Source organism: Opisthocomus hoazin, chromosome 4 (assembly GCF_030867145.1).
Source record: "Opisthocomus hoazin isolate bOpiHoa1 chromosome 4, bOpiHoa1.hap1, whole genome shotgun sequence".
Lineage (NCBI taxonomy): Eukaryota > Metazoa > Chordata > Aves > Opisthocomiformes > Opisthocomidae > Opisthocomus > Opisthocomus hoazin.
In genome coordinates, this window is record NC_134417.1 from 46,919,155 (window position 1) to 46,932,087 (window position 12,933).

A 12,933-nucleotide genomic window follows, 5' to 3' on the forward strand; every position below is an offset into this window, starting at 1 on the left:
CTCTTTATTTCTGTCACTTTTGTTTAATAAACCTCCCTTTGTCACGAGTCACCAAAAAAGTCCTAGCGATCAGAATAAAGGTCCATCTTGCCCAGTCCCTTATCTTTGACAATGGCCATTAGCTTAAGGAAAGAACATACAAGGAAATTTTAGGAATGTAGATCTCCCTTCCACACAGACTGGTTTAAAGGTTTCCATGTTGCATTTGGGTGAAGACCATACTTCCATAAATTCTTCCAATCTCTTTCGAAGCCAGTTATATGTTTATACCAAAATCACAAGCCAATTAGATTGTTTATCATATTGTCAACATCATTTATATTCTATTGAAAAAGCAAACCAAGTATCTGTGAAAATACAAATTGATGATCAAATGCTGCTGTTAACAATTCATTACACTGTTTTTTATAAACTATAACTTGGATCTGCAGAGACAATTTAATGGAAAGGCTACAGCTGGTCTAACATCATAGCACAAGGTTCAGTTCCAAGTTCTTAGGGTAACAGTATATACTATTACCCTAGGTCTTGTAAATAACAAAAAGAAATGAATAGAAATCATCTGCTTGAGTCAATTTTCTACCCTCAGGCAATAGTGAAACTTTATTTCCAAGTATCACCACACCAAACCCCATCGTAGCTCTTGAAGGGTTCTTTGGAAACTTCTCCTGTGGGGAGAATAAAAGCCACATTTCCTATATTTCAATACATTTATCAGATATGAGCACATTTTGCTATTATTGGTACCGCAGTAACACAGAGATTCCACATGTAACCGAGGTCCCTACGCAACAAAAAGGGTTCCATGTACTGTGTGGTCCCTAAAAAGAACAGAAGGCAATTCTGGGGTTTGTGCATTGTGGAAACTTTCTTCGTGCCTCTGCACATTGCGATTTTCTTTAATAAGCACTTTAAACACAAGGGAAACTGTGGCATGTCGTATATGAAATCATATCAAATAAAAGTGTTTTGCAATCATCTTATATACTATCCTTACAATAAAATTTTGTCTTGGATTTAATTAATTCTTCTGTATATATTCCTGATCGTTACTGAATCTCTTAAGACTGCTCCTTGATCACTTTGACAGAGATTTGATTACCAGTTATCTATTTTCACTACTACACCTCATGACATCAACCTTTTTTAGACATTAATAAGGAAAAAGCTTATAATTAGAGACAATGAAATATTAAATTAATTCAATGGTATCCAAAATGAAAACAATCATGATCACTAACTTTCATTACTGTATTACACAGTACCTACTTTGATGGCACAGTTACTGCACCAGAGAAGCAGTAAGCATCTTGAACTATCTGATTTTAATAAATTGCAAACAGATCTATAGAAACAGCTAGAAATGTATATATTCAAAGGCAGGTAAGTAAAATGCTGTCAGTATTTCCAAAGCCTCTAGTTAGTGTTTAGCTCTAAAAATTTCCACCACTATGAGTCTGTGGAAAACTCAAAGGCACCAATATCACCATGCTTCCAGGGTGTATATGACTGTCCACAGTCAGATGAGCAAAATACAGTTGCTGTTTCAGTAAGGGGCTAGACTTTCCCCAGTAACGTAAACATCCAAATTTCATATCAAAAGCTCTTACTGCTACACCATACCCAATAATCAGTGGCTGTTGAGCTATGCAACTACTTCCATACCTCTTAACAGCTGTAGTCTCTGTTTGCCACCCTTCAGCTTCTTCCAACATCACGACTTAAGAATGTCCGCTGCTCAGAGGGTCAGACACCCTACACCTGCAAAATCTCTCCCACTCTTCCTAAACACTGAGTGCAGATGGGAACCTATTTCTCACTTGCTCTTTATTTTTCCCTTCAGTAGCCCCTATTGACATCAGTCAGCTTCTTTAAATACACAGGGGCACTGCAATTTAAAAACCTGTGGGGACTGATTTCCCTACTTGCAGCATTTATTTTGCCTTACCTTCACCTAGGAAATTCCAGTCATGCACTACAAGCTGCATAAATAGAGGTACTTTACGCCTTCTACGTGTATTCTTCATTATTTGCTATTGCAAAATGAAAGAAGTAATTGACTGGAAAACTCATGTCATACAGCTCATGGGCACTATGGATCAAAGCCTAAACAACTCACTCAGAAACACGCAGTGTCACAGAGTACTACCAATTCTGCATATTAAACTACCAAATATGTTCATTCCAAAACATATTTGAACATAAAACAGTATATACAAGGTCCTAAGCATAAGCTACTTAAATACACATATCTGTAGTTGTTTATATAAATACGTATAGGCATAATCTACATAAGATGCTAAGACAGCAATTCTCATAAACCTAAGACTTCTTTCCACTTTAATGCTATATTAGGAAACAACAGTATGAAAATTATTAAAAGCCCTTAGAAAACGGTATAAAAGGATACATATTTTAAAGCCTATTTTACCGCAAGCATTTTTCCTTATTTGTTCTCAGAGACCCACCATATGTAAACAAATAAAGCTCAAAGGAAGAAAAAAAAAAATCAACGGTGCTCCTGAATTCTTCAAATGCTTCACAAAGATCGCTTGCAACTGTATTTTGTTTTTTCTTTTTTAATTAACTAACGTCCCAATTTTATCTTCAGTTGCTTCAATGTTTACCCAGGTAAAAGAAAGTCATTCTGTAGATGTTTGCTGCAGAGCAAAATGCAGTGTCAAATGTTTCTATTTGTATATACTCGGAGAAGGAACACAGTCTTTCCTGTGACAACTTTAAAACCCATCTCTACCAGTGCAAATGAATGGCATCATACAGCTTTCTCCTACCTACCAAAGTACTGCAGTTAGATTTCTTCAACTTTTACATGCTGATTTCACTCCTTCTGAAGTCTTTGGAAAAAGCCCGAGTCCTGGAGTGCAGCAGACAGCTTCAGCTCACATGCCCCAGTTAGTTATCCCTTTCCTCCACCACCCCCTTTTCTCTCACTGAGGCAAATTTAAAGGCTGGATTCCATCTGTGCAACTTCCTGGTTTCACCAAACAGTAAACACAGGAGAAATCCATCCCACTCTTCCACCTCAACATTCTCCTCATATGTCCACATATTGAACTTTCACCACCGAGACATACTAATACCAGAAGACTGATAAAAGTTGCAGTAAAAATAATGCGAAATATTTTCTGTCAGCTCTTATGTAAAGAAATCTTTCTATCAGTTGTCTCCTCTCTAGAAGCACATTTTTTCCTACAAGTACGTTATCTTTTTTTTAGCACTGAAATGTTTCAGGAATAAAGTTGCAGCTTTACTTGCTGTAAATTTCTCAGAGAAGAGTTTCCCAGCGACTCCAGGTACAATCACATTGCCAGACACTGATCCAAGCAAGGAGACCCTGTGTGACTTACCTGACTTACGAAGTCAATGTGATCAACATGAGGTTCAAGATGTTCCAAAGAGTGGTTTTGTTCTGAAGGACAAGAAGCCACAGCTGGAGAGGATGTGGCCGTAAGGATAGGAACACCCCAACATACAGACACACATACACACAAGCACACAGTCAGCCCATTAGGTGTCTACACCCAGTCTTAAATGGAAAAATTGACTGACATTAAAAGTCAATTTCATTTACTGTTAGAATTGGTGTCTGCCAGCTAGTGGGATGGAGGTTTACTTGCTGACTTGATTCCAAAGAAGGGAGAGATGTAATCATTTTCCATTTCAGTACTTGGTGCACCTTTTATAAGCATATTGCCTATTTTTCTTTTCTGAGTAAAGCTTAATAATGAGCATGTCATTATTCCTTCAGCCTTAAACATTCATTATCATTTATACTTATATCTTCCTGGTGGCATAAACAGCACAAATGGCAATGAATATCCATTAACAAAATTTTAAAAATGGACCCTGGTATCCTAGCAGCTTCAAACCATAAAATTAAAAATCAAATTATAGTTTCTCTCTTCAGTCAAGAGGCTCCCCCATCCCCCAAAACTAAAGCATCTATCAGAGAGCCCAGCTAATTATGATGTCTCCATATCCAAAGCGACCATAACCATGTAGTCCATCCTGAAGTCAAATGTGTTGAATGGATTAAGTACATATTTATATTCCCTCATAATCAGGACCTGAGGTCTCAGCACCCTTTAAAAACCTGCTCTACCTACCCAGCCTCCCCCAGCTGAGCACAACCAGCCTGCACTTCCCACAACACACTGTAGTCTTTCCTCTTCAAGGAACAGATAAAACCGGTGGACAAAAGGAGCTGCCCTTGATGCCTGCCAGGTATCAGAACTAAAAATTCCGTAAGATTCAGAAAACCTGAAAGTGCTCTGATGCCTGCCCCTCACCCCTACACAATACTTTGCTTCTGGGAAATCTTCAGTGAAAAGTCCAATTTTTTTCCCCACGAAAGCAAATCTTTTATCACAGAATAAAATAAAACAAATAGATGAAAACTCAATTAGTTGAAAATAAGGTCTAACCAGAATACTTGTCCCATCCACCTAAAACCACAGCTGGCTATTCTGAGAGCCTGATAAGCTTTCACTTCTTCACTTCACACACTCTGTAAATAGATATTTACTAATCACACCCTAATTTAATTGCTATACTCCGTTTAAGTTAATTAAAGTTTGTCTTTAAGTGTATGAATTCAATACGACTATCCCACATTGTCATTAGAATATAAACATTATTGAACACAGGACCATGGCTTTAGACTTTTCTCCTGGTTTAGTTTCCTCAAGAAAGAAGTCAGGCAGAATGCTCCATTTTGCCTTTCATCCCAGATGGGGGACAGAATCTGAAAATCAAACCCTGTAAATGGAGCTGTGAAGCTGAAGAGTCTCTAGCCTTGTTAAATCAGTTCTTATCCAGTGACAACTTATTCCAATCCATAACAAGCTCACTTTCAGACTCCTAACCATTTTGTTCTTTGGCCTCAGTAAAAAAAGGGTGGAAGTGGTCCCCATATGCTAAGTTGGGATTGTAATCAATAATGTGTGTTTATACATTTATCAAGGTGGGTTTGTGTCCTACTAAGGTTTTTGTGAAAAGTGAGTAAAAGGTCAAAAGAGCTCCTTGATATGAGGAGTACTTTTCCCAAATCAGAAAGTCCTTATGGAGCAGGAGATACATTTGTTATTATTCTCCCTTTCCTATCAGTTCTGGCTTTAGACCCACTTTACATAAGACATGTCGTATCATGTCAGTAGCAAAGAAGTATGATGGCAGTACCAAAGATCAAGTTTGTTTGCTTGTAGAAAAGAATACGAAGGTGACCATAAAAAGCATTAAAGCAGGAAACCAAAACCATTTGACAGGTCTTCTAAAATGGGCCAGCTAAACCTGGAGGATGATACAAGTAATTTGTCACATCCTTTCTAGTTCCTTTGACTGGAGAGTAGACAAATATGAACAGCATAGAGGCTAAAAATATCAACTTTATCCACCTGTGCTTCACTGACTCATTTAGTAAAGGATATTGAGCACAAACATTTCATTCATGAAAGCAGCTTCTCAAAGCCAAAAGTGCTCAAGAAAACTAGCAGATGTGACTCTCCTGTTCCAAGGAATACTGAGTGGGAACGCATCCTACACACAGAAGTAAGTACTCAAATCCAGTCTCATCTGGAACAAATTATTTTTATAAAAAGCCTTGCTTTAGAACAGCAATAGTGTAAGTCACCTCATGCTGAACCACCACAAAGCGATGAATTCAAAATGGAGGGCAATAGTTCACACGTAATGTCACAGAAGTTTTTGGAACCACCAGTACATTATCCACTAACATATGCTAGACGTACCTTTGAAACAGGACTCTAACAATCTGAGCTTACTGGTGGCGGCAAGATGCAGGTTCTTGTTTAATAAAAGCTTTATGTAAGAAAATTGTGACCTTGCAATAGTCATAAGATGTAAAACTTCTGCTAACATCACTTGACTAAAAGAATCTAATTGTCCTCTTATTTGTAATGCTGAAAACTATACACAGTTTTACCAGAATCTGCCACTTTTGAGAGCAGGAAAATATGAAGCTAGAAAGAATCAAGACTTTAGCTTGTGAATATCTTCATAAGATCTGCCCTGAAAACAACTGCAAAACAGTCATTTGGTAGCTAGAGATTTGAGGTACATCTCCTCCTTATTGCCAGTTCTAGGCACTGCTTATAACTAGTTTTTTAGAGTAAGTAAACAGTATTTAAACCAAGCTTTCACTATAATGCAAAAAAATATATCCTGTAATAAGAAACAAAGAAAGCAGGATGCCCTTCATTTTAATGTCTCATCTGAAACTTTACAATGCTTTTCTCATTGCTATAAATCTTGGGAAAACTGAAAAAGAAACAGCACCTTTTCTTGTCCTGTCTTTCATTACTGCAAACCACCAAAACTACTGTATGGCCCATAATTAATTCAAAGCTCATCACGTCTTGTCAAATGAAACATGTTTGTAACATTAACAAAGCAGAGATTTTAGCCCAAGGATGTTACATATAAATTTCTGAAACATCCTAGTATTTTTGTTAGGAGCATATTTTACTTTGAATCTCTTAGAATAAATTTTGTTTACCCAAAGGCTCTTTGCTTATTCACTGAAGCAAACAGGATTTATTTACTGAATGATATTATATTTGGATTTGCATGCATGGAAGAATTATGTAAATTATTGTATGCAAGGCAAATCAGGCTGAATAGCTTTATGGCCAGCATCTTCACAACTACAGCTGTTGCAAAGGCAATGAAAATTAAGCAGCGTGTCTTAAATATCGCCACATCGTGAGAACAAACGAAAACAAATGCTACAAGCGTGGAAAGCTGGCACTTTCTCAGATATCTAGGGTACTTATGCAGGTAACCTAGAAAATGCCTTTTGTCACACTCACCATGCACTAGACACAAAGTCATTATGCACTAGATATAATGTAAGTTAATGCATACGCAAACAATCATAAATAACCCTCAGAAACAGTATCACTGTACTAGAGCTCACAGTAGGAAAAACAGTTTTGCAAGGAGCTAATTAATTTTATAATGTGGCTTCACACTGAACCAAAATAAGAGCAAAAAATTCCAATTTCTCCTTGAAGGGAAATTAATTTGAGAATAATTTGGCATCCATCAAAGTACGGCATCTTCTCAAAAAGTAGTATCTGCTGATTTTTTGGAAATACTATAATATCAAGCTTTTAAACACTGAAATGAGCTGTATCATAGTTGCAAAATGAGGGTGCTTTTTGCTTCATTTTACAAAGGAAAGCCAAGGAAACAAGTTGTTATGAACAAAAATATTTGCTAACATAGTGTACTCAGCTTCAGATGTGGCATTTCAGAGTACCTAGCACTCAAAGCACAGCTCTTACTGATACCAGTTACACAAAGCCAGACTCCAGCATAAAAAAAAAACCCACAAAAAAAACCCAAGCATGCAGAGAAAAAACAATAAACCCAAACTCCCAGAACACACAATTACAGACTACCTGTGAAAATTTTGTCATATATGATTACTCAGTATTACACACGACTACCCTGGCAGATGCAGGAATATCATTTGAGTCTGTAGAGTAGCACTGAAAGTGCCGAGTTCTCCTGCTTTAAAGCCCTGTCTCTTTTGTCCCAGTAAATCCAGTAACAATTGTGCATATAACCTCCTTCACTATTTTACTACTTTTTTTTTTTTTTTAAATTCACAAAGCTACTTCAGGCACACTGAAAAACCTATGTAGGAAAAAGACTTTGAGATAACATACAATTAAACTCTGGTTCATACTGCACATGCACAGGGAGTCACTCATGGAATTTGGCCTCTACAGCATCATCTTCAAAAAGAATCCTCTCTTTCCTTAGGACCACACAAAGGAAAACAACAAATATAGCATTGCTGTTTTTTCCCTGAGCACTACTGAGATTTCCTGGCCAATGTTTCAGTTAAGACTACCATATGCCTTTATTTATTTACTGATTGAAATTCTTACATAAGCAATTATGTTTCTACATTCTAATTTTGCTTCGGAAGGTTGTAGATTCAATTCAGTTGCAAAAGGACTTCTAAATAAATGCTTTTACCTCATCTAGTGTTAAGAAAGCTATAAAAAAGTGGCATCTTACACACTGTATTGCCAAACATAGTGGCATACAGATAATTTGACTGCAGTTCAGTCTGTTTTTAAAGCATGCTAATTACTTCTAAACACTGAGAGCAGAGCTCTTGGGATCCTCTGAAAGTTGAGCGTGGAAGTGGGTCCCAGTACCACCTGGTGATGCTGGCCTCAACAGAGAGTAAATATCCCTTCAATGCAAGGGAGACAGCAGCAACCGTAATCAAATCTATCTGGATTTGTTCTAGGTATGAAAAATGCTGTCATATGCTGCAGAAATGATTGAGATGTCTCAAACTGAAATTGGAAGGAAAATGCTGAAAGCTTACCTGCCCAGATTAGAGATAATGATTGAAGACAAAATTCCCTTCGATTAACCAAAGGGGAGAGTGCACAAGCCTCAATCTGAAGAGGAAAAAAGCGTTAATTTAATTTAATTAAAAATACTTAACCTCATATGGTATCAAAAATAACAGTCTTCCTAGGTATCTTCTCACTTACATACCCAGTACACCAAGCCTGTGCTCATCAGCTATATAAAGTAAAGCTACATCTGGATACCACTTCTCTTTCAGATTCTTTAATTAATAGATTGGGGATAGAAAAACACAGCTCTTCAGAATTGTTTCCATAGGGGTTATGTTGTCCCTTGCTACCTTTTTATAATGACCTCATCAAATGAAGCATTTAAAAAAAAAAAGTGGCCTGACTTCCCACTCCCTACTAATTACTCTAGTCTCAGGATACAGTATATATAATAGCCACATGCTGGAACACTTTAAAAAAAAAAAAAGAATAAAAAGATCAAGCAGCGTAACAAAAATAAAGGACTCATTTATGTTCTGCTGAAGCTCACAGAAAGTTTCCAGAAATTGTATTGCTGTCAGCAGCTAATAAGAAAAATCTTTGCAGTCAATAAATGTGTTGTATTCCTGAGTTTCAAAATGCGCTTTATGAGGAAATTAGAAGTTCATCCATTTAAAAAAAAAAAAATGCCTGGAAATACTTAAACAGATTGACTAGGAGAATAGCAGTGGTCAAGATGCCCATAACTTTATGTGTGTCCATCACAATTTAATTCAATAGGTACTACTTCCATAAATACATGAAAATCCTGAAAGATTCTACTAAAAATGGTTAATTCTGTCAACAAAATCCCATCTGTGGATTAGGCTGATATCTACCCTGTATCAGTTATTCTTCCAACTACTGAAGGCTTACAATTGTAACCTGACAACTTAAAAACATCGATGTAACTACTGGTTTGACCAAAATACACGGAGATAAACGCAGTGAACTGGAGGATGTTTTCCAGGTCATTCAAATGTTACTTTTTAACAGAACAGACATAAAAAGTGGCCCAAATTTCCAACTGTTTGCTCAGTGTATTTCTAGAAACTTGTCAGAGATTTGTTGTGCTAGCAGGGTTATCTTTAGCACACCGCCAGACCACCTGTGCAAAGGTGCTTTTTCCAGAGTTGCCTCTGGTTTGAGGTAACCATTCCAAGGAAGAGTTTGAGGAAAACCTGTTCCTTTTGCTCCTGGGACAACAGGAAGCAACACTGCAAAGGCAGCACGAGAGAACCTATCTCTGTACCTTCTCCCAGGAGTAAATGTACACAGTACTTTTGCTCCTGAGCACTAGCCCCTTTGAGTTAATCCACTGATGATTAGATTCTGCAGCCGTATAAACTCACATTTACATCTGTGGATACTGAAAGCAGAGAACAGCTAAACATCACTGCACTCCTCTCCTGCGTACTCCCAGACTGCTCCCTACCATAAAATCTGAAAATTCAGCACGTTTAATGCTTTCATATCAGCTGAGGAAGAGCCTTGCAAAGGAGCTGTTCTCTGGAACTCTTTAAGGTTCTGAGAACAACACAAAGAGCCCTTATCACAACTAAGGAATAAACCCACTGTGGCAGTTATGTTAATGTAAATAATTTTCCTAAACATTTGAGATGCCATTAACTCAGGATCAATCATAAGTTTGCATCAGAATCAAAGTAATACAAAGATGTGTCATGCATACCCCTAAACCTCATCTCACCATGTCCTTACCAGTTGGGACCCCATTAGGCTCTACATTGGAAATTCTAATCATAAATAGGAAATGTCAGGAGTGAACTTTGTCTCAAATCTGCATTTCCTAACTAGTAAACACTGGGTTTAGTCTAACGCTGCCATTTAGGGGATGTTAGGAATGAAATATGTGTTCTATTCTGCTATCCTGTATCAGCATGTTTGTTATAACAACTACCTACGCAAATACTCACCCTATTTACTCTTCAGCTAAATTGTTGCCAAAGTACAGTGCAGATGTCAAACATGCACTGCTAAGACAATCAAGCCTATGCACATAGCTTACTAACGCAATTCACATTTATGTTCTCTCTGGCTTGTATGAAGACAAGGAAAACTAGGGGTCATTTTCGGCTGTCACATCTCTGGTACCAGTATTCACATTCCAGAGGAATACAAATTGTGTGAGGAATATCAATGATGTCATGAGTTCAGTGAAGCAAATGGAAGCTTCTAGAAAAGGCTACAACTACTACAAGGTAAAAGGGGATAGGACTACATGGCCTAGAGTGGAAAAAGGGAGAAGTAAGATGAGAGAAGGGTGGGGGACATGCAGCAAGTCATTGATTCAGCTGTCCCAGGAGCTGCAGCCTGAAGCATTATCAACTGAGAATTAGCTATCATATCTCCAATATAAACAGTAGATTTATCATAGCTCCCAACAACTCAAAGGAACAGAACACTAACCATCTGAACAGTACTTATGAATCCTGGGAGCACTTGGTTAGCTCAGCGTATCAGGTAGCTCAGCTTGGGGGACAAGTAAAAGATGCACTAATCACAGAAAACTCCCAGATACAGAGGGTGAGATCCAGTTACAGAGAATCTTGGTTTTTAAATGGGAGAGTAAGACAGACTTTCTACATTCACCCAAAGAGCTCTTCTCCAACCTCCTCCGCTCTCTGAACTACCTGCGATGCGGTTTTCCACAAGGCAAGGTTCCCGTTGACCACTCTGATGACAGGTAAGACACTCCGCAGTCACCCAGGTGTTGCCAGTTACCTTTGAGTACAAATCAATGCACCCACCATTGCCCCAGAGGAGTGGAACTGTGGGGGCCTGTGGGAAGTTTTTTTTAAACATATAATCTTGCCAATAGGATCTTTCTCTAAAATAAAATACTCTGCAACACAAACTATCAAAGCTTTACTTATGTGGAACTTATTATGCATCACCATAGGCCTGAGAGAGACCAGGGCTCGTAGAAGAATACTGTTACAACAACTTGATAACAAGGTTAATTACATGCTGCGCTCCTTCAGAAAGCAATGGCCCTACCATATTTTCTACTTCCTGAACAAATCCATATCTCAAACTGTTTGTGGTAAGGGCTCTGGAATTTAACAATAAGCCTGTTTTCAATCACTAAGCAATGTTTTCAGGGATGAAATTTTGCTACAGTGGTATATAAAGCTATTTAAACTCTGTTATTAAGCTTAACTAATAAATTTGTAAGATTGCCTCACAGAGAACTTTGTGATTTTTAAAATGTGCCCAGAATCAGAACACACTGTCTGCATATAGCATTTATTCAATGAAGGAAGCAGGCTGGAAGAAATCATAGAATGGTTTGGGTTGGAAGGGACCTCATAGACCACCTAGTTCCAACCCCTTTGCCATGGGCAGGGACGCCTTCCACTGGACCAGGTTGCTCCAAGCTCCATCCAGCCTGGCCTTGAACACTGCCAGGGAGAGGTCATCCACAACTTCTTTGGTCAACCTGTGCCAGTGCCTCACCAACCTCAGAGTAAAGAATTTCTTCCCAGTTTCTAATCCAAATCTACTCTCAGTTTAAAATTGTTACCCCTCATCCTATCATGACACTCCCTGACAAAGTGTCCCTCGTCAGCTTTCCTGTAGGCCCCCTGCAGGTACTGGAAGGCTGCTATAAGGTGACTCCAGAGCCTTCTCTTCTCTAGGATAAACAGCCCCAACTTTCTCAGCCTGTCCTCATATGGGAGGCATTCCACCCCTTTGATCATCTTCGTGGCCCTTCTCTGGACCCACTCAAGCAGGTCCATGTCTTTCTTGCACTGGGGACCCGAGAACTGGACACAGGACTCCAGGTGAGGTCTCACCAGAGCAGAGTAGAGGGGCAGAATCACCTCCCTCGACTTTCTGGCCACTCTTCTTCTGATGCATCCCAGGATACAGTTGGCTTTCTAGGGCTGCGAGCACACATTGCTAGCTCATATTCAGTTTTTCATCCACCAATACTCCCAGTCCTTCTCCTCAGGGCTGCTCTCAATTCCCTCAACATCCAGCCTGTTTCCACGTTTGGGATTGCCCCGACCCAGGTGCAGGACCTTACACTTGGCCTTGTTCAACTTCATGACGTTCACAAAGGCCCACCTCTCTAGCTTGTCGAGGTCCCTCTGGATGGCATTCTTTCCCACTGGAGTATCAACCACATCACACATCTTGGTGTCATCTACAAACTTGATGAAAGTGCACTCAATTCCACTGTCCATGTCCCTGACAAAGATGTCAAACAATACTCATCCCAATATGGACCCCTGAGGAACGCCACTCGTCACTGGTCTCCACCTGGACATTGAGCTGTGGACCACAATTCTTCGAGTGCAACTATCCACCCAACTCCTTCTATACCGAGTGGTCCATCTGTCAAATCCATGTGTCTCCAATTTACAGACAAGGATATCGTGCGAGACATTGTCAGATGCTTTGCTCAAGTCAAGGTAGATTACATCAGCTGCTCTTCCATTATGCATCGATGCTGTAACCCCATCACAGAAGGCCACCAAATTTGTCAGGCACAATTAGTGAA

The 12,933-nt window shown here is 38.9% G+C and overlaps 1 protein-coding gene across 1 annotated transcript in view; it reads right to left on the minus strand.

Annotated features, from left to right (window-relative positions):
• Positions 1-12,616, minus strand: part of COL6A6 (collagen type VI alpha 6 chain) — a 62,388-nt gene extending 49,772 nt beyond the window's left edge. Inside the window, 3 exon segments of the mRNA XM_075417894.1 lie at positions 1,949-2,033; positions 3,369-3,451; positions 12,457-12,616. Of these exon segments, the coding sequence (XP_075274009.1) occupies positions 1,949-2,033; positions 3,369-3,451; positions 12,457-12,616 (328 nt within the window).
• Positions 12,617-12,933: the final 317 nt, after the last annotated feature.